A 21,494-nucleotide genomic window follows, 5' to 3' on the forward strand; every position below is an offset into this window, starting at 1 on the left:
TGATACTAGTCTTGATGAGTGCTAAAACTTGGAAAGCAAACATATATAACATTATTATAATTTGTTTAGTTAAGTTTGACCCATTGTTTTAATAGTTGGATATTACAATTATCCCATCGCACCTTACTAATATAAAACATGCACCTCGCGTAGGCGAAACCTACATTATCCGATACTAGTCTTGATGAGTGTTAAAACTTGGAAAGCATAAACTTAATATTTAATTTGAGGGAATTGCAATTTTTCTGATCTCACCGGCTTATTTATCATATTAATCGTCTCTCACATGCATCAACATACATTCACATGCATCAACATACATACATACATAATAAAACAGTTATGGCCCCTAGCGCAGTTGTTCTCCCAAGCCAATGAGAGAACCTAAGCTAACCTAATAACGATCTAAGCTTCCCCAAGCAAGATCCTCAAGGTTGTCCTCCTTTGGCATTGACTTCTTTGCTTTCTTCATGTCATTACATTACATAAAAGAAACTCGTTTTACATACGAGGGAGTGAGATGAGAAAAGAAGTTACATTGAGAGATTAAAAGAGAGGCACGACACGCAAGTCATATTTTAAAACCCAAAACAAAACAAAGGAAAACTAAGGCCATAACCGATCACCATAAGACAATAATAAACACATTATTATTATTATCAATTTTAATTCTTTTAATCAATTAAAACCAAATTAAATCTCGACGACCGATCACATTACGCAGAGTTATCCAAACGGGTGAATTTTGCCTTGCGTTAACCGGTTAACCAAATGCATTAACCGGTTAACACTATTGAAAAACTGTTAGAAAATTTTCTTTCTGTCTTGCGTTAACCGGTTAACCAAATGCGCTAACCGGTTAACGCTGTTTGAAAATCTGTTCAAAATTTGTTTTCTGTCTTGCGTTAACCAGTTAACCAAATACGTTAACCGGTTAACACTGTTTGAAAAACTTAGAAAGTTGTATTTCGTCTTGCGTTAACCGGTTAACCATATGCGTTAACCGGTTAACACTGTTCAAAAAAGTGTTTAGAAAGCACAACTCTTGTGCAGTCACAACCCCAATCGCATAACTCTCTGACAACACAACCCTTGTGCCGTCACTAACCCTAATGCACCAATTTCAGACCGTCAAACACATCTCGATTGTTGATTCAGTATGATTGATCAACACGTCATTGCTTCACCATACTAATGTCAGATCAAGAAGCAAACGACCATTGATCGCTCAAAGGAAAACAACCATTGAGTGTTTGAATGAACGAAACGAGAACACTATATCATATATAATGTATTTTGCATCAGGATTACATATATCATATATATAACTTGATCGATCTCAATTTAATCTTTGATTCATTCTGTCTTTAATCGTATTAATATAGAAAATAAACAGTTATCAGATTCATGGTTTCGTAAGTGGCTCTGATACCACTGAAGGAGAATTGCCATCCAAGGCGCAGCGGAATTTAAAAATTTCTCCATTTAGTGATCCTTACAAATGGGCATGATCAGTGATAGAATCGTTACCTCTTGTGGCGATCACGAACGTTGAACGATGACAACGCCTCTACTCAGTCCACACGAACGGGTTCCTTCAATTTCAGTGCTAGCTGTTATGAATGAAGGTTTTGAGTGAGAGAGAGAGAAACGAAAATGCAAGAGTCATCTCAATGCTTCTGCACAAGGGTTCTATTTATAGAATCACTTGTGTGGGCTTCAAGCTAAAAAGCCCACTTAAGTGTATTTTGGCCCATATCTTATAATATGCCCAAAATCACTTAAGCGTGTGGTACCTTACCATATTTCGTATTCCACTTAAGTGCACCGTACCTTACGGTGTTCCTTAGTTACTCTATCTCTCATCAATCCGTCCTTTGTGTGTGACCCTATAGGTTTTCGCGGTGTTGGCAATTATATTAAATCACGTATTTAACATAATAAACAGTGAGCGATATATAGCAACACATCACTGCTACCCAAGACACGAAAATGTCATGTGATCTGACAAGTCCTTCTATGATAATAATTATGTGTATAATTACCATTTTGCCCTTATGTCTATATTGAACACAAGGCATAGACCGTGTCATCCTTGTCCAGTTCAATATTGGGCCCATAGACATTTATCCTGTTACGCAAGATGGGCAAATTCCATCTAGGTCACTCATGTCCCTTAGCATGCTTTGTGGAGTACCCATCAACTGTCTTTATGGTTATCCAGTTACTGACAACGTTGGATCAGCAATAAAGCACTCGACTCTACATCTAGGGTCCATAGTGATTTCAGGTCGAAGAGTGGTATACACCATTATCACCATGAGAATAACTTATGACACTTTGCATAACATTCTATATAGTATTCTCATAGCGGGTCAATCCAGTATAAATATTACTCTTAATACTCATACCTATGTTTAAGACTTGATAACTCTTTATCCATGATCCATGAGATGTGATCATCAGTCTACAAACATAATAGTCTTAATGCTTTAATGTTATCCCACTTCACAATAAAGCTCGACTACGGATACTTTAAGAATAGTGTCCTTATGTTTAATGTTATTTCATGATTAAGTCATACTTGATACATTAAACGGACTAGCTATTCTAGGGACTTTATTAAACAAACATAATAAAGAAAAAGCCCTTTATTATTAATAAATAATTCGATACAAGTACCAAAAGTATTGGCCTCTAGGGCTTACACCAACACAGCTTCCCAGGGAAAAGTCGTAACCTAGAGTTGAACAAGAGAACATGGTCGCCTATATTGAAATCTTTCTTAACTATTCTTTTGTCGTACCAGGCTTTTGTTCTCTCTTTATATATTTTGGCTTTCTCGTAGGCAGATTGCCTAAGTTCTTCTAGTTTGTGAATGTCAAGGATACGCTTTTCACCAGCGGTCAGGTAATCTAAATTCAAAGTTTTAATGGCCCAATAGGCCTTATGCTCTAATTTGAAAGGTAAGTGACAGGATTTTCCATAGACTAGTTGGTAGGGAGTTGTTCCTATAGGGGTTTTGAAAGCGGTTCGGTAGGCCCATAATGCTTCTTGAAGCTTCTGAGACCAGTCTCTCCTAGAGATTGAAACAGTTTTTTCTAGGATTTGTTTTATCTCCCTATCGGATACTTCTACTTGGCCACTAGTCTGTGGGTGATATGGTGTTGCTACTTTATGCCTAACTCCATATTTTCTTAAAAGTTTATCAAATATTCTCGATATGAAGTGTGATCCTCCATCGCTTATGACTAAACGTGGTGTTCCAAATCTAGGGAATATATAGTTTTTAAATAGCTTGATCACCACCCTAGTGTCGTTTGTGGGTGCATCTATAGCTTCAATCCACTTAGACACGTAGTCTACAGCTACTAAGATATACCTGTTTCCTAAGGATGGTGGGAAAGGTCCCATGAAATCTATACCCCAAACGTCGAAGAGTTCTACCTCTTGAATGTTTCTTAGAGGCATTTCGTCACGCCTTGAAATGTTTCCAGTGCGTTGGCATCTATTACGTTTGACAATGCAAGCATGGACATCGCGCCACATGGTAGGCCAGAATAGGCCAGCTTGAAGAATCTTGGCGTATGTCTTAGAGGTGCTCGCATGTCCACCATAGGGTGCAGAGTGACAATGTTCAATTATACTTTTTACCTCCTCTTCTGGAATGCAACGGCGAAAAATGCCATCTTTACCCCTTTTGAAAAGGAGCGGTTCGTCCCAGTAAAAGTTTCTCACATCTTTGAAGAACTTCTTCTTGCGGTGGTAGTCAAGATCAATATGATATCAGCAGCTAGGTAATTAACAAAGTCTGCATACCATGGTACGTTACTTACTGCTAAGGATTTTTGGAAGTGCTCATGAGGGCCTAGGCTATCGTCTTCAATGGTTTCTAGTCTAGCTATCAGTCTATCATAGGCAAAATCATCATTTATGGGTACTAAGTCTGGTTTTAGATGTTCTAGCCTAGAAAGGTGATCAGCTACTACATTTTCAGTGCCTTTTTTATCTCTTATATCTAAATCAAACTCTTGCAGTAACAGAATCCATCGGAGTAACCTGGGTTTGGCATCTTTTTTACTTAATAGGTAACGAATGGCAGCATGATCGGTGTAAACTATAACTTTGTCCTCCTACTAGATAAGATCTAAATTTGTCTATAGCGAAAACTACAGCGAGTAATTCCTTTTCAGTTGTTGCGTAATTAAGTTGGGCAGCGTCTAGGGTTCTACTGGCATAATAAATGGCATGTAATTTTTTATCTTTCCTTTGTCCTAGAACGGCTCCAACGGCATAATCACTAGCGTCGCACATTATCTCAAAAGGTTCTGACCAATCAGGGGGTTTCATAATAGGTGTTGATACTAATGCTTGCTTTAAAAGATTAAATGCGTCATTACATTTTCCATCGAAAATGAATTCAACATCTTTCATTAAAAGGCCAGTTAAGGGTTTAGTTATTTTGGAGAAGTCCTTGATAAAACGCCGGTAGAATCCAGCATGTCCAAGAAAACTTCGGACTTCTCTGATAGTTTTGGGTGGTTTTAGGTTTTCTATAACTTCTATCTTAGCTCTATCTACCTCTATATCTTTTTCAGAAACTATATGTCCTAAAACAATTCCTTCGGTCACCATGAAATGACATTTTTCCCAGTTTAGCACGAGGTTCACCTCCACGTATCTCTCCAAGATTTTCTCAAGGTTAGCAAGACAATTTTGGAAATCAAATCCGCAAACAAAGAAATCATCCATAAACACTTCCATGATACCATCTAGGTAATCTGCAAAGATTGACATCATGCAGCGTTGGAAAGTAGCTGGGGCATTACAGAGGTCGAATGGCATTCGTCTGTAGGCAAAAGTTCCATAAGGGCATGTAAAGGTAGTTTTTTCTTGATCTTAGGGGTGGATAGGTATTTGGAAGAATCCAGAGTATCCATCTAGATAGCAGAAGTAAGAGTGTCTGGCTAGACGCTCCAACATCTAGTCTATAAATGGTAAAGGGAAATGATCCTTCCTGGTTGCTTTATTTAATTTTCTATAATCTGTACACATCCGCCATCCTCCTTCTAACCATTTTGCTACATGTTCGCCTTTATCGTTTTGCACGACTGTGATGCCTCCCTTTTTAGGTACTACATGCACAGGGCTCACCCACTTACTATTCGAGATCTGATAGATTATACCTGCCTCAAGTAACTTAAGAACTTCTTTTTTAACAACATCACTCATTATAGAGTTTATTCTTCTCTGATGTTCTCTGGAGGGTTTGGAATCTTCTTCAAGCGAAATCTGATGCATGCATACGGATGGGCTTATACCTTTCAGATCAAAGATATTATATCCTAAGGCTGAGGGATATCTTCGTAAAACGTCTAAAAGTTGGTTTGTTTCCTCTTGGCTCAAGGTAGCACTGACTATAACTGGACGGTTCATCTCTTCATCGAGGAACTCATATCTCAGGTTCTTAGGCAGTTCCTTAAGTTCTAAGGTTGGTTTCTTAGGGCATGGCATAGGATCTGGGGTAAGGGATAAACATTCGTAAAGGTTATCATCGATGTAGGGTTTTCTAAAGTCATCATCTTCCAGTATGAGAGTTGATGGAAACTTAATTGTTTTTATGATTTCTTCTTGTTCTAATTCCCTAACGCATTCATCAATGATATCTATGGCATAACATGCGTCTTCCATCACAGGTTCCATAAGAAATTTCGAAAGTATAAATTCTATTTTCTCGTCACCTACCTCAAAGGTCAACTTTCCTCTCTTGACATCTATTATGGCTCCTGCGATTGATAAGAATGGTCTACCTAGAAGGATTGGTATATCATTGTCCTCTTTGATGTCCATGACAACAAAATTAGTAGGGATAAATAACTGACCTATCCTAACAGGGACATCTTCTCGAATGCCTATCGAATACTTAACAGATCTATCGGCTAACTGAAGTGACATCTTAGTGGGCTGTAATTCTCCTAAGTTTAACCTCTCACAAACTGCTAAAGGCATTAAGCTCACACTAGCTCCTAAGTCTAGAAAATCTTTTTCGATGACATGAATACCCAAATGACAAGGAATGGAGAAATTTCCAGGATCTTTATCCTTTTTGGCTAACTTGTTCTCAGAAATGGAATTACATTCCAAGGGCTACGGATCGTCAAGTCTACGTTTGTTGGTAAGGATGTCTTTAAGAAACTTTGCGTGAGAAGGTATTTGGGTGATGGCTTCTGTGAAAGGGATTTCTATGTGAAGTTTTTCTATAACTTTAATAAATTTCTGATATTGGTTATTAATCTAGGTTTGTTTGAGTCTTTGCGGATATGGTATAGGTGGTTTATATGGCGGGGGTGGTACATAAGTTTTATCTTTAGGTTTTTCTCTTTTTTCTTGACCTTCCTGTTTTCAGATTCCTCTGGTTCCTTTACTTCGTCCGAGGGTGTTGTATATTCCTTAGAAGTTTTGGGTTCACTCAATCTTGGGTTTGGTGGCTCATCATAAGCGTTCCCACTTCGTAGGGTAATGGCATTGGCTTGTCCTCTCGGATTCTGTTGAGGTTATCCAGGGAACTGTCCTCCAGGTGTGGTCTGAGGGGCTTCGTTTAAAGCTTACCTGAGAGATATGGGTTTCAAGCATCTTGGTATGAGTAACTATTTGGTCAACCTTGGTTCCTAACTGGGTAATCAGTTCATTAACGTGAATGTTCTGGTTCATGAACTCTTTGTTTTGTTGGGTTTGAGCAGTGGTAAAATTTTCCATAATTTTCTCAAGGCTCGGCTTTGGTGGTACAGGTTGTATAGGTTGATTTGGTCTTGGGGCTTGATAGTCAGGTTGTCTCGGAGGTGCATTATTTTGGATAGGGTTATTGTTTTTATAGGAGAAGTTCAGATGATTCCTCTATCCAGGGTTATAGGTATTCAAATATGGGTTCCCTTGGGTGTAGTTCACTTGCTCATAGTGGGTTTCATTTAATAGACTGCATTCTGCAGATTGGTGTCCTTTGGTTCCATATATCTCATAATCCGACGAAACTGCAGCTACAGTATTTGGGTTTATGCACATATGCTCGACCTTAAGGGCTAATGCGTCCATTTTGGCTTGCATCATGTCTATAGAGCTTAGTTCATGTACTCCTCCTTGGGCTTCCTTCTTCTCAACTGTCACTCGTTCGACTCCCCATGATTGATGGTTTTGAGCCATATCTTCAATGAGGGCACTAGCTTCAGGATAAGGTTTGTTCATCAACGCACCGCCTGCGGCAGTGTCGATGGTCATCTTAGTGTTATAATGAAGTCCATTATAGAAGGTTTGAATGATTAACCAATTTTCTAGACCATGATGTGGGCATGCTCTTAACAGCTCTTTATATCTCTCCCAAGCTTCAAACAGCGATTCTCCTTGGTTCTGGGTAAATCTAGTTATGTGTTTTCGAAGAACGACGGTCTTACTTGGGGGAAAGTATCTAGCAAGGAATACTCTTCTAAGGTTATCCCAAGTCGTAATGGAATTGGGTGGAAGGGAATCTAACCAAGATAGGGCTTTATCTCTGAGGGAAAAAGGGAATAATCTTAAACGGATTGCCTCAGGAGAAGCTCCATTGGTTTTAAAAGTGTCTACTAGTTTGAGAAAGATTTTTAAATGTTGGTTTGGGTTCTCAGTAGCGAGACCTGCGAATTGTCTCTGTTGCACTAGTTGCAACAAGGAGGGTTTAAGTTTGAAATTATTAGCTGGAATGGTTGGGTTTACTATACTAGAACTAGGTTCTTCGTTGCATGGTTAGGCGAAATCTTTAAGAGGTCTTTGGTTTTGATCTTCGGCCATAGCTCTCCTAATTCTATGGAAAAATAAACGTGTGCGAGCATAACGTTCAGGTTCTGCTAGAGGGTATACTAAGCTTCCGGTGCTGCGAGTTCTTCGCATTGACCGGCGGGTAATAACCTAAGTCTAAACGATATAACAACAGGGTACGAAATTTGACGAAATTGGTCCCCGGCAATAGCGCCAAAAACTTGATGCGTATTTTTCGCAAGTATACGAACGCGTCAGAGTAATATAAAAGATTGTCGAATCCACAGAGACCAAGTGTCAATCTATCATTATCTATTGTTATGATGTTTATCTAAGGTAATCAAAAATAGGGGTTTTTAGAGTGTGCAGTGAAGAGTAAAGTATTAAATTAAATTCAATTAATAAAGATAGGCTCGAATGTAATTCACATAATCAATTAATAATCCAAGTACTTGCTAATAGAACTACTTATGGGCAGTGTTTCCTACTTTGAAAAGAACCAATTTAATAGAACTGTCGTTTTCGCGTATTCAGAACCGAGTTGTACTCCCTAATCAAACCCTCTTATTGTCACTTATAAAAAGGTGCGCATTACGTTAGAGTAGTAAACCTATTTTTAAGAAATATAGTATCTTGACTAAGTTGAAAAGTATTTTAACCTGGATTTCTTAACCAAAAGAGGTTCTCACGAACCAGACTCTAAACTTATAAACGCGTCCGAAAATAGTTTTAAAATCACTTTTCTTCTTAAGTTAAAAACTCCTAATGAACTAAACAAAGCGCTTTCGTTGTTTTTGAAATAGTTAAAAACAACTAAGTTTAAAAGGAAGTTGGACGGCTTTCGATCTTACCCAACGGAAATTAAGTGCGGGAAAACTTAAGTTGAAAGTCAAAATAGCCCTTAAGTGTTTCTACGAACAATTGTACGGATTATCGATTCAATTACGATCCTTACATTCTAACCTTTATAGATTTAGTTAGACATGGTAAAGTAAATGTGCATTTTAATTTAAATAAAAGTAGTGCAAGTGCGGAAAGTAAATAAAAGTAGTGTGAGTGCGGAAAGTAAATAAAAGTAGTGCGAGTACGAGAAATAAATGAAAGTAAAGCGAGTGCGGGAAATAAAAAGTAGTGCGAGTGCGAGAAATAAATAAAGTAAAGCGAGTGCGGGAAATAAATAAAATAAAGTCAGTGCGGGAAAATAAAATAGATAAAGGCAAAGCAATAAAAACCTGCTCCAATTGGAGGGTTGAATAAAATGCGAAGCGAAAATGAAAGTGGCAGCAGGATTAACTTCCTTCCAAAGTGCTCCAAACTCGATCACAGACTTGATTACACAATTGTGGTAACACCCCAATGCGAAGCGATTACCACTTTAAAATACTGAGTATATGCCTAAGTGAAACTAATTTTGCTCTAAGTTTGCATCTGCTCTAAGTTTGGATGATTAAACAAATGAATTTGAGTCTCTATTTATAGGCAAGTAAAATAATGGAAATGACAAGGATGCCCTTCGGTTTGAAATTGGGAGGGAAAACTTTTCTTCTTGTGGTGCCCGCCACAAGTCCATGGCGCCCGCCATAAGAGCAAATTGTGGCGCCATAGTGGAGGTAGTGGAGAACGTGGCAGTTGAGGGAAGTTGAGTTGTGACACGTCATGGCTGGACCCATGGCGCCAGCCACAGTGGGAGCCATACGTGTAAAATGCTGAATTTTAGGGTTTTTAGCTCGTTTTCACTCCTTTTCTCGATCGGGGCTCCGATTAGACTGAAAACCTACAAAGAGAAACATAGTAATAACATAACAAAATAACAATAAAACAACTAAAATGCATGCGAAATCGGAGTTGAAAATACGGTGAATTTCAGTGTCATCAGTGGTATCACACTAAGAATGGCATGCACAATGTCAAGTCTGGATACTATATTATTGTAGAATGGAAGACTATAAAAGAGGAAGAGAGCTCAAATAAAGAGGCTGACAAAGAAGTCTAGAAAAAACTCTGGTCTAGCAAGGTCCCTCCCAAAAAAACAAATATGGTTTTCTAGAAATAAAACTTAGCATGATAACATTGAAATGCATGCGTTAGAAGCTATGATGAACACCCAAAGAAGATACATTGAATTCTAAGACGGCATCTCCAATTCCCAGCAGGACAATCTAATTGAGAAAAAGATGACATGTCATCAAAATAGCAAGGAGAAACATCAAATTTCAACTATTGATATTGGTAGAAACAACAGCAAGCATGGAAATAACACTTACTGGGATAAGACTGTAAGGATGAAGAATGAAGTGGAGCACCCTAGGGATCACAACAGAATAGCCCAAAGCAACAAGAGCAGTCATGGGGAAAAAACATACCACAAATTCCAAAAGGACATGGAAGGGAGAAAATACAGAAACCATAAAAAGTTAGAATAGTTGTCTTACCAGGAGCTCAAATGGAGTAGAAACATAGAGGAGGCGAAAATCCAGAAGGAGAAAGGGAACAACAAACATCACAAGGTCGAGCATCACCATCAATGGGAAGATAATAGTAGCAGGTATAAAGGCCATAAAAAACAAGACTCCATTCAGAGCGCAAACAACAAACCTTGCAAATCTACGAAGGAAACACAAAGGACTTAACAGAAAAGGAATAACACACAAAGTCATAAGGAGAAAGTGAGAAATAACAAGGAGAACATCCACAATAGATCCACAATCCTGCTTAGCTAAAAACAAGAGTTCAGAAACAAGAATAATAACACAGACATTGGAACTATAAAGAATGAAAATGAAAAAATAAATACTAGAGACAATCAAAACCAAGTGCGGGTTACGATAAATTCATATGCGTGTTTGGTGGAAGAGAGATATTGGGGGATCGGTGAATCCATCTCTAATGAAAAAGGTCAAATAATAAGGGAACGCTCCTCAAAAGTAAAAGGGAACAATGACCCTATGGTGGTGGAAGCCATGGCACTGAGAACGTCATGGAGAGGGATGTGAGAGAGGAGAGAACGAAGGTGAACTTCCAATTTTTCAATAAACAAGTTATAGACATTATGAACGGGATCGACGAAGAGATTCCTTGGAATGAGACCAACATGCAATGCATGGGTATGGGGAATCTGAAGAGATTCTCTCAGCAAGTGAAGTTCACTAAGATCAAGAGGGAGGGGAACAAAGAGGCTTACAGACTGGCTATGGTTTTTGCTTTAGGAACCACAAAGAAAAATTTGGATCCTAATGTAACTGGGCCAAAGGCCCATTAGTTCCGTGTTTGGTTGTGCTAGCATGTCCAGTTATAAAAAAAAAGTAATAATTAAAGGACACAATTGAAAAAATAGAAATCATTTCTACATTGAAAAGTGAGAGTGACATTTACTCCTTGAAATAATTTTTTTTGTTAAAATGACAGTCATTTTAAAACGGAGGTAGCAATGCATAACATAAATTTGATATATTTAATGTGATAGCAGTATGTCAATCATTATGTTTACATCATGACTTCCTATACAAGTCATCAAACAAACTTGAACCTAACTATTTACTAAAAGTATTAAGATTGTAATCAACTATAACTAACTTCTAAACAAAGTTGTCAAATTAGGAAAAATTGTTAAATTCTTGATTACAAGTCTCAATGCACGAATATAATCACACTTAAGTTTTATAACACCCTTTCTCAAGCTTAAGAATGTTAAATGCCAATCATGCCAATCTTGGAAACAAAGGATTTGAACTTGGTTGAAGGCAAAGGTTTTGTGAGGAAATTTGCAAGTGGTACTTGTGAAGAAACTGGTGACAATCTTAGCACTCCTTGTTGAACTTTTTCTCTTACCAAATGACAATCAGTCTCAAGATGTTTTGCTCTCTAATGGAAAAAAAGGTTAGATGATATGTGGAGTACACTTTGGTTATCACAATATAAAACTGGTGGCTTGAAACATGAGATGTTAAAATCTATCAAAAGACATAGAAGTCAAACCAATTCACAAGTGGTTGTCCCTAGTGCTCAATATTCAACTTCAAAAGAGCCTCTAAATATTTTTTTTGTTTCTTTGCCTTACAAGAAGTGAGAGATGATCTTAGGAAGATGCAATAATATAATGATGATTTCCTTGTATAAATGCATATAGCTCAATCTGCATATGAATAACCTAAAATTTATAGGTTTGAGGATCTAAAAACAACTAGCCAAGACCATGGATGTGCTTCAAATGTTTAATAATTTTTCACGCTACTTGATAGTGAATTTTTGTATGGATTAAAAAAATTAACTCAATTATTGAGTAGCAAGAGTTATATTTGGTCTTGTATTGTTCAAATATATCAATCTTCCAATCAGTCTTCTATCCGAGGTGATATCTTTAAGGGGTTTACTTATGTTTTGATGCAACTTTAATGCCAGTAATCTTGTATCATTAAGAAAATCTAGGAAATACTTATTTGTGAGACAACAATACCTTATTTTAAGCGTGCTACCTCAATACCAAGAAAATATTTCAAAATTCCTAAGTCTTTAATTTTAAAATTGTGTTCTATAATATGCTTGATGTGTTCAAACTCAATTAGTGATGTTCCTGGTAGTATAATTCCATAAACATATGTATACTAGTATGACAATGATGTATCATCCCTTTTAAGAGTAAATATTTAGTAATATGAATTAGATTCAGCATATCCAAGCTTTAAAATTAATGAAGTGAGCTTCTCATGTGACTTTCTACTATCCTGCTTTAGACTAGACAAACTCTTCACTAACTTGTATACTTAATTTGGTTTGATAGATGTTATTCCACGAGGTACAATCATGTATGTATCTTATTTTAGATCTCCATGTAATAATACATTATTCACAACCAACTGATGAAAAATCCAATTCTTTATGCCTTGTTTAGTTCCAGCGAACATAGATACAATATAAACATATATCCAACTCTTAGTGAAGTTCTTTATCGAGGATAAGTATCTCAAGAAAATAGATATAATATGAACTTCACCTAATTGAATTTCGAGATGGTGTCGTTTCAAAGTGAGAGTTTGAGTTTCTCTCATGAAGAATTCATGAAAGAAGGAAAAGTGCATGGCCATAAATAGTGTTAGGTGAGAGATGTAGGTGAAGAATCATTAAAGAGTGTGTGTAAGGTAATGCTGGTATAATCACAAGGGAAAACAGTTCAAAGAATTTCTACCTAACATTTTGATTAGACTTTGCGTTATCTTTACTAAGGTTAAGTTCAAATTGAAAGATATTTAACTGTATTAACATTCTTTATTTCTCTTTTCTGAAAATGGTCTTGTCATTATTAAAATAAGTGTGGGATTGTTGTAATTTAAATGTCCATGGGTATGTTCCAAAATGACAAAAAAAAGTGAAATTGAGTAAATGCCAGTAAATGCTTGGGAAATAGTCTCACATAGAAAGTGACACTCACATTAAAAGCATTTATAAAGAGTTATGTTCATTAACTCAACAAAAGGACAAAAGAGGATAAAGTGCCACATGGACTAGTACGGTGGTCCCAAATATTATGTCACTTGTCTCCTTCATACACCAATTCGCTGGTGTCGTCGGTCCAGGATCGGATCTGAGGGCGTGAGCGTAGAGCGTAGTGACAACTTGTAGGAGGTACTTGAGCATTTAGTCACAACATATCGGAGTAATCGGGCTATTCGCGGCGTTATACGACGACGTCGGTGGCCAATCTTCGGTCGGCATGTGGTAAATGGATGCTACTCTTATTTTTTTTATCGTTGCTTAAGTTTTAATATTGAATTCGAAAATAGGGAACATATCGTGAAATGTTGCCACTACAACAAAAAACGTTTTAGTTGAGGGTTAAACCCCTCACTAATGCAAAAGAACCTTCACAAAATAAAAATTTGTGAGGGGAGATGCCCCCTAGCTAAATAGGGCATCAAAAATTATTTGTTAGGGGACAAGCCCCTCGCAAAAATGGCTAGGGGATAAGTCTCTCGCAAAATATTATCCATAAATTTTAACCTGGTGCATTACAGGCGTATGAGCATACTAGTAACACAGTTGTGTTAGTATTTTACTAGGGGATAATCCCCTAGCAAATGCGTCTATGTTTTTCATTTTATGTGGGACAAATTCTCTAGTGCAGTGTGTCAGTCATTTGCTTGGGGCTAAGCCCCTAGAATACGTTTGGAATTTCTTAGGGGATTAACCCCTTGTAAATTTCTAATTATTTGTGAGGGAATTAACCCCTAACTAATGTTTATAATATTATATAGAAAAAGTATTATCAATATATTATTATAATTATAATAATATAATTATAATAAATAAATAAATATTTTAAAATTTTGTATAATAAAATTAGAAAGTAAATTACTAAACTAAAAAATATTACTAAAACAATACTAAGATATAATAAAAATATACTATTTAAAAAAAAAAGGAGATAACTAATATCATATATAACTTGCATATATTTTTGAATACTAACATATATTATCCACTTAAATATACACTTACAAATACCCATTAATTATACACTTAATTAAATATATACTTTTAAGTATATACACTTCAAATATATTACTAAACTAAAATATATTAGTAAATAATAGTAAAATATATTACTAAATAATAATAAATTTATACTATTTTTTAAAATATCATTTCAAAAATACTTGATAAAAACTAAAATAAAATAGTATTTTAGTATAATATTATATATCACACAATACTTAATATTTTTAAAATAGTTTCTAAGTGTTAGTTATATTGACTAAAATAATACTAAAATATATTACTAAATAATAATTAATATAAAATATTTTTTATATTAATTTTTATTTATTTTCAAAATATAATTTATACTATTCTTTTAAGTATTATTTTGAAAATAATAAATAAAAATAGTATACAATATTAAAATAAAACATTATCTATTTTTATACATTCGAAATAATACTGTTTTTATACAATAATACTGTTTTTTATACAATATATCTACCTATATTATAATACAAAGTTATATATCTATTTTTTATACTGTTTTTATTATATTTTTTTATTATAAATACAAAGTTATATATTTATAAAAAAAAATAGTGTTTTTATACTATTTTTTTCGAAATAATATTTTTTTTGGTTTCTTATAATGTTTTCAAAATAAATTATATTATCTATTTTTAATCCATGCTTTTTTATACAAAAAATTATCTATTTTTAATATACTTTTTATACTAAAATAAACTGTTTTTGCATTTCATATTTATCACATAATACTTCTTGAAAAAATTTCAAAAATCCATTTCTACCTATTTATATTAACATTAGTTATAACAAAAAATATCAATAATATATTTAAAAATATCAGCATCCATTTCAGTAATATATTTTGAGTTTTTTTTAAAACCCATTTCTCCTTATTTAAACGGAAGATAAGTAATCACATACAAACTTAATATTAAACAACATTAAACTTCAACAAATATCAGTATAACTTTTAAAACGTGTATCACACTTTGGCTTTGAATTTCCTTGCCAAATTTGATATCTTTAAGTGATGAAAATGGTATGTTAAAATAGAAAATAAAAAATTAAAAGTATAAAACAGTAAAATAAATTATCTTTAAAGAGATGAAATTTTGAAGAATTAAACAATAAAGATTTAGAGGGATGAATGTTGGAGAAGGAAGAAAAGTGAGAAAATTTTAGATTTGAACAAAATGGGAACTGAAAGTGAAAATGACTGAAGCATTGATTTAATAAAGGAATATGCGATGGGGCTCTCCACTTTGCTAAATGGCCAGATTTAGCTTTGGACAGCCCCTCAAAAAATGCAAAAATGCATTAAAGCTGTTGGCACGCAAAACGGTGATGAGACAATTAGGTCAAACATTTGTAAGGAGGCTCTCCACGCTACTAAACAGTCATATTTAGTTTAGGGCAGTCCATCGTAAAATGCAATCAACAATAATTAAAATTATTGCATTCCTGGCACGTGAAACAATGATGGAACAATTGGGTCTGATATTTGTGAGGGGGCTCCCTATGCTTTAACAACAGTCACTTTTTGCTAGGCAGTCCCTTGCAAATCGCATTGATCCCTGACACTCTTTTCAACAGTTAACATGTTGTTAGGGGCTGCCCATTGCAACGCTTAATTTCAAAATTTCAAAACCCTTCCTTTTTTTTAATCCCCACACCGTTTTTTTTTTTTGTGATTTGTGAGGAGTTTATCCCCACAAAACGTGTACATTTAGTGAGGGGTGATTCCTTTAGCAAATTTCCATGGCTGAACAAGCTTTTTCTTATAGTGTGTTGAATGAAGACATGCAACTCTTGGAAAACATTGTTGTATGCGAAACAATACATCTTTTGGTAAACGTGTTGTTGAAAGGATGTTGTTTCATCAAGGATCGCAACCTTGTGAAACAACACAAACATGACCTATAAATAAATCATTCTGAATTCAAAAATCACATCACAAAACATATATCCTCTTTAGAAAATTCAAGATTTTCTTCCCTACATTCGAGTTTTTATCTATCTTGTGTAAATTCGAGTATAGACTGAATTATTCTAAATATTTCTGCATAAAAATTCTAAGACATTCGAGAATGCTTAAAATACTATAAAGAAATTGTTTCATTCACGGTTCCAGACTGAATCCATTCAATTTAAAAGCATTATCTAACATATACAACTTGAGTACATCAGAACATATGTACACATATGTACTTCTCATCGATATAATAATCTTCAACAATATTATTAAATAAGCATTTTTAAATCATTAACTACTATTGAAGCTCATAATTGACAACATATTGACCATAAATCTAGTTAATAATCCAATCTCACATGAAATGAGCGAGTATATTGAAACTAGGTTCCATTTTGGGGAAGAAGTCACTAAGGGAATGCTTGAAGTAATTTATTGTCCAATAGAAATTCAGTTTGCTGATGGTTTCCCAAAAACTTTGAAGATTGATAAATTTGTGTATGTTTAGGTTTATGAATTAATAGACGTGTGTTAGTTACTAATCCTTAAACATAATGCTCTGAGGCTGCTAATGCTTTGTTAGTGGCTTAACTAACTAACCAAATGAGTTAGTTAGTTAAGTTGGGTTCTTAACCAAGCTATACAAAGCTGATGTAACTTCATGTTAAACCCAATCCAAGAACAGCATAAATTACAAATCTATCATATGTATCACATCTCTCTCTCCCTCCCTCCCAAGTGTATTATATCTATAAGAATGTACACCAAATATTCTCCATTTGGGTATGTTTTGCGATATGCATTGACTAATTTCTCCACCTATTTTTATATCATGTTCTTATTAACTATTTAAATATGATTAAAGTTCGTCACATAATAGGTGGAACAAACAATTCTCTCATTCCAACCAAATTTTCTATTTACAGAAGAATCAAAATGAAACCGAAGACCATTATGCTCTAAAACTATATATTATCCTTATATCCCTCATGTAAATTTATAAATGGTCCTTGCCGTAGTACTAATTCGTACACGACTAATTTTGTATTATAATCAATTATTCTTATGATAACAAAAATGTTGTACGGTATAGTCACTCAAGTTGGTATTTTCTAACATCATATGGATAATTTAATTATACATTAATGACTAATATAACTTTAGCACCACAGGTATATATATATATATATATATATATATATATATATATATATATATATATATATATATATATATATATATATATATATATATATATATATATATATAAAAGTTATAATGAAGCTTGATTACTCAATCAAAACCAACACAAGATAGCTCAGTGAGCATTACACACTAGAAAACTTCAATTATGGCTAATCCAGTAACTAAACAAAAATTAATCTCCATTGTGTTTATCTTAATCACTCTTTTCACATCACAAGCCCTAGCTGATTGTGAAACCGAAAGCACAAACAGTTGTAACAACAAAGAAAAGGCTCTGTCTCTTAAAATCATAGCAATATTCTCAATATTAGTAACTAGCATGATTGGAGTGTGTCTACCCTTGGTGTCACGTTCCGTCCCGGCTTTAAGCCCGGACGGAAATCTGTTCGTGATCGTGAAGTGTTTCGCGGCCGGTATCATTCTTGGAACTGGGTTCATGCATGTACTTCCTGATTCGTTCGACATGTTGTGGTCGGATTGTTTGCAGGAGAAACCGTGGCACGAGTTTCCGTTTTCGGGATTTGCGGCTATGATCTCTGCGGTGGTTACAATGATGGTGGATTCTCTGGCTACTAGCTATTATACTCAGAAGGGTAAGAAAGGTGTTATAATTCCAGCTGAAGGTGAAGTTGGAGATCAAGAGATGGGTGCTGTCCATGCTGGTCACCATCACCATTACCAGGTGAAGACGGAAGGCGAGGAGTCACAGCTTCTCCGTTATCGTGTAATCGCCATGGTAATATATACAAATCCACTACAATATTTTTGACTTTAGACAACGGAAAAATATACAATTTTTTTATCAGACTTTACTTACCTCTCGTCTGAACGCAGGTATTAGAACTCGGAATAGTAGTTCATTCGATCGTGATAGGACTTGCCATGGGATCCTCCAATAACACATGCTCGATAAAAGGTCTAGTTGCGGCACTTTGCTTCCATCAAATGTTCGAAGGCATGGGTCTTGGTGGTTGCATCCTCCAGGTACGATGATTATAGACAGACAGTGTAAAAATATTTTATACTATCGATTATTTCTAATAATTGTTATATTATTAAAAACGTTTCGATCACTTGAAATACAGGCGGAGTACAAGTTTGTAAAGAAGGCTATAATGGTGTTTTTCTTCTCAATTACAACACCACTTGGAATTGCAATAGGGATTGCAATGTCTAGTAATTACAAAGAGAACAGTCCAAAAGCATTAATCACTGTTGGATTGCTTAATGGATCATCTGCTGGTCTTTTAATCTACATGGCTTTGGTTGATCTTCTTGCTGCTGATTTCATGAGTAGGAGGATGCAGGGTAGTATTAAACTTCAATTAAAATCTTATGTTGCTGTGTTTCTTGGTGCTGGTGGCATGTCTCTCATGGCTAAATGGGCTTGAAGTTATTGATGTAATGTTAAGAGTCTCTTCACAGTTTTCATTTTCTAAATTTTCATGTATTACTTTTATATTACTAGTTTCATATTGTTGTGAGGTTAAACCAACTGTGTAGTTTGTTTTACCACTTTGGTGTGTCCATATTTGAATAAAGGAATGAAGATTAAAGTGATACTTAGCTCTTATGATCTGTAACTTTGATAATTTACCGTATATCAAATTAGACGGATATAAATATTGTGTATCATTTTTTTACTCATGTTACGTATCAATTGTTAAATATACATCAAAACAAAATGTTTTTATAGGCAATGTTATCTACAATAAGAAATAATCTATAAGTGTGGGTGTTTCACTTATTTAGCACGAAGCTAAATAGACAACCTATTATATTGTGGGATTATTTAGTGCTTACAAAGAATGGTGTTTATAGAAGGATCATGTCTTTCTTCATTTTTTGCAGGCCCACTTAGTACATTTTTTTAGAAGGAAAATGATTGTTGTTGAAGAATTAAGTTTGTTTGAAAAACAACTACTCTTAATTAATTTTGATAATAAGAAAGAAATTGAGAATAATTTTATTGCTTTCATCAGTGTTTTGAGTGTGAAAACTTTTTTTTCTTTTAAATATTATGTATCATCTGCGTATAATTGCAGAGATTAATACCTCAAATCGGATAAGACCATAATAGATGGTATCTCAAAAGAATTTACCTAAACGAGACAAACAATATATTGATATAGAATATTTGATAAGCAATTGGATTATCAAGGAAGTTAAGTATTTCCTATGGTACTAAGCATTTGATCATATCGACAATTGGATTATCAAGCAAATTAAGTCTTGCCTAAGCGTCTATTAAATTTCCCCTCTAATAAAATCTAGTTGTCAATATTAAGTTGTGCCTCTGAAGGAAGCATCTATAAAATCCATATCTATTATATATGCATTTGATCGTATAAGTAATTGGACTATCAAGCAAGTTAAATCGTGTCGATTGTATTAAGTGTATCACTACTAGAAAATATATCTTTGGTGACACTATTAAAACAATTATTTTTTCACCGTGGTCATATCACATTTTTTACGCGCATGCTTTTTTTTAAGAAACTTTTCATCACGGTTTCCAAAAATAACTGAGGTCATAGAGTTTGTATGACAAACTTTAAATCCCAGCATTAACATTTTTCCATTTTTTCAATAAAAATAAATCCTTCACATTTATTGTTATTTAAAAATTGAAAGTATAACAACTATGATTGTTTTCATTCAACTGTGGTTATATATTCCATATTTCACCACAGTTGAAGCTAGCAACCGTTGTGAAATTATTTCCCACAAAATTAAAACATAATAATTACCTCATTTCGTTCATAACACACAAGGGTGTCCTTGCGAACGAGACGACAGCGATAGCGAGATCTTCACCATCTTCATTCATTTCTAAAAAGGAATATCATTTATGGAAACAAAATTGTCATCCTCTTCGAATTATGGCACGTCACCATTCTCTCTCTTGACGCTTCTGAATGTTTATGTTTTTCGCTAGGATTACTGGTTTCTTTTTTTAACAAATAAACGGTGCTGACTTTTGTCACATTTCATGAATCAACGTTTCGACATTGATATTGTCATGTGTATTGTTCATGTTGTCATGTTCATATTTTATTCAGATTTTGTGAATATGCTTTAGGTGTTGCCATGTTCATGATGCAATTTTGTGAATATACTTTAGGTGTTACCATTGTCATATGTATTGTTCATGTTGCATATAATCATATTAGGATGGTGTGTGTAGCATCAGTGTATCATTCACATTAGTCTTTTGATATAAATTTCAGAATTTGTTATGGATCGTAGTTGGATGAAAGTTGATAGATTAGGTCTAGTGTATGAGAATGGAGTTCTTGAGTTCCTTGAATTCGCCAAAAAAAATGTCCCTGACAATAATGATATCTTTTATTGTCCTTGTGTTGTTTGTGGGAATATCAAAAAACGGTCAAAGAAAGAAATATTACATCACCTATATTATGATGGAATATGTCAAAATTATACAACATGGACGTGACATGGAGAAGTGGATAATAATTGAAATCTGACATCACAAATGGATGAAGATGATGAAGATATGGATGATTGACTAGAAGATATGATTCGTGATATTGGAGAATCATCTTATATGAAAGCATGTATTTATGATACTTTATGTATCGACAAAGACGCACCTTTATATAAGGGGTGCTCTAGTTTTTCACGATTGTCTGTGTTGTTAAAATTGTTTAACCTGAAGGCAAAAGGTGGGTGGTCGGATAAAAGTTTTACGTAATTGCTTGATTTGTTGAAACATATGCTACCAGAAGATAATTATTTCCCGGATCGTTATTATGAGGCCAAGAAGATATTGTTTTCAATGGGTTTGGAGGATGTCAAAATACATGCATGCCCTAATGATTGCATATTATGTAGGAAAGAGTATGAAAAATTGGATCAATGTCCAGAATATGGTGAGTCGCACTACAAGTTGAAGAACAACAATGGTGATAACAATAACAGTGTTTGTAAGAAGCGTCGTCCTTCTAAAGTGTTATGGTACTTGCCAATAATTTTAAGGTTAAAGAGACTTTTTGCTAATGCGAATGAC

At 34.6% G+C, this 21,494-nt stretch overlaps 1 protein-coding gene and 1 non-coding gene across 2 annotated transcripts; both read left to right on the forward strand.

Annotated features, from left to right (window-relative positions):
• Nucleotides 1-7,327: 7,327 nt before the first annotated feature.
• On the forward strand, nucleotides 7,328-7,434 carry LOC127108591 (small nucleolar RNA R71). The gene has a single exon (XR_007796117.1). It is a non-coding gene; the product is annotated as a small nucleolar RNA R71 (small nucleolar RNA).
• A 10,131-nt stretch (nucleotides 7,435-17,565) lies between these two features.
• Nucleotides 17,566-19,020, forward strand: LOC127106503 (probable zinc transporter 10). The gene is made up of 3 exons (XM_051043790.1): nucleotides 17,566-18,200; nucleotides 18,299-18,448; nucleotides 18,550-19,020. The coding sequence occupies exons 1-3, from the start codon at nucleotides 17,610-17,612 to the stop codon at nucleotides 18,853-18,855; spliced, it is 1,047 nt and encodes a 348-aa protein (XP_050899747.1). The 5' UTR covers nucleotides 17,566-17,609; the 3' UTR covers nucleotides 18,856-19,020.
• The last annotated feature ends 2,474 nt before the right edge of the window (nucleotides 19,021-21,494 follow it).

Source organism: Lathyrus oleraceus, chromosome 7 (genome assembly GCF_024323335.1).
Source record: "Lathyrus oleraceus cultivar Zhongwan6 chromosome 7, CAAS_Psat_ZW6_1.0, whole genome shotgun sequence".
NCBI classification, from domain to species: Eukaryota; Viridiplantae; Streptophyta; class Magnoliopsida; order Fabales; family Fabaceae; genus Lathyrus; species Lathyrus oleraceus.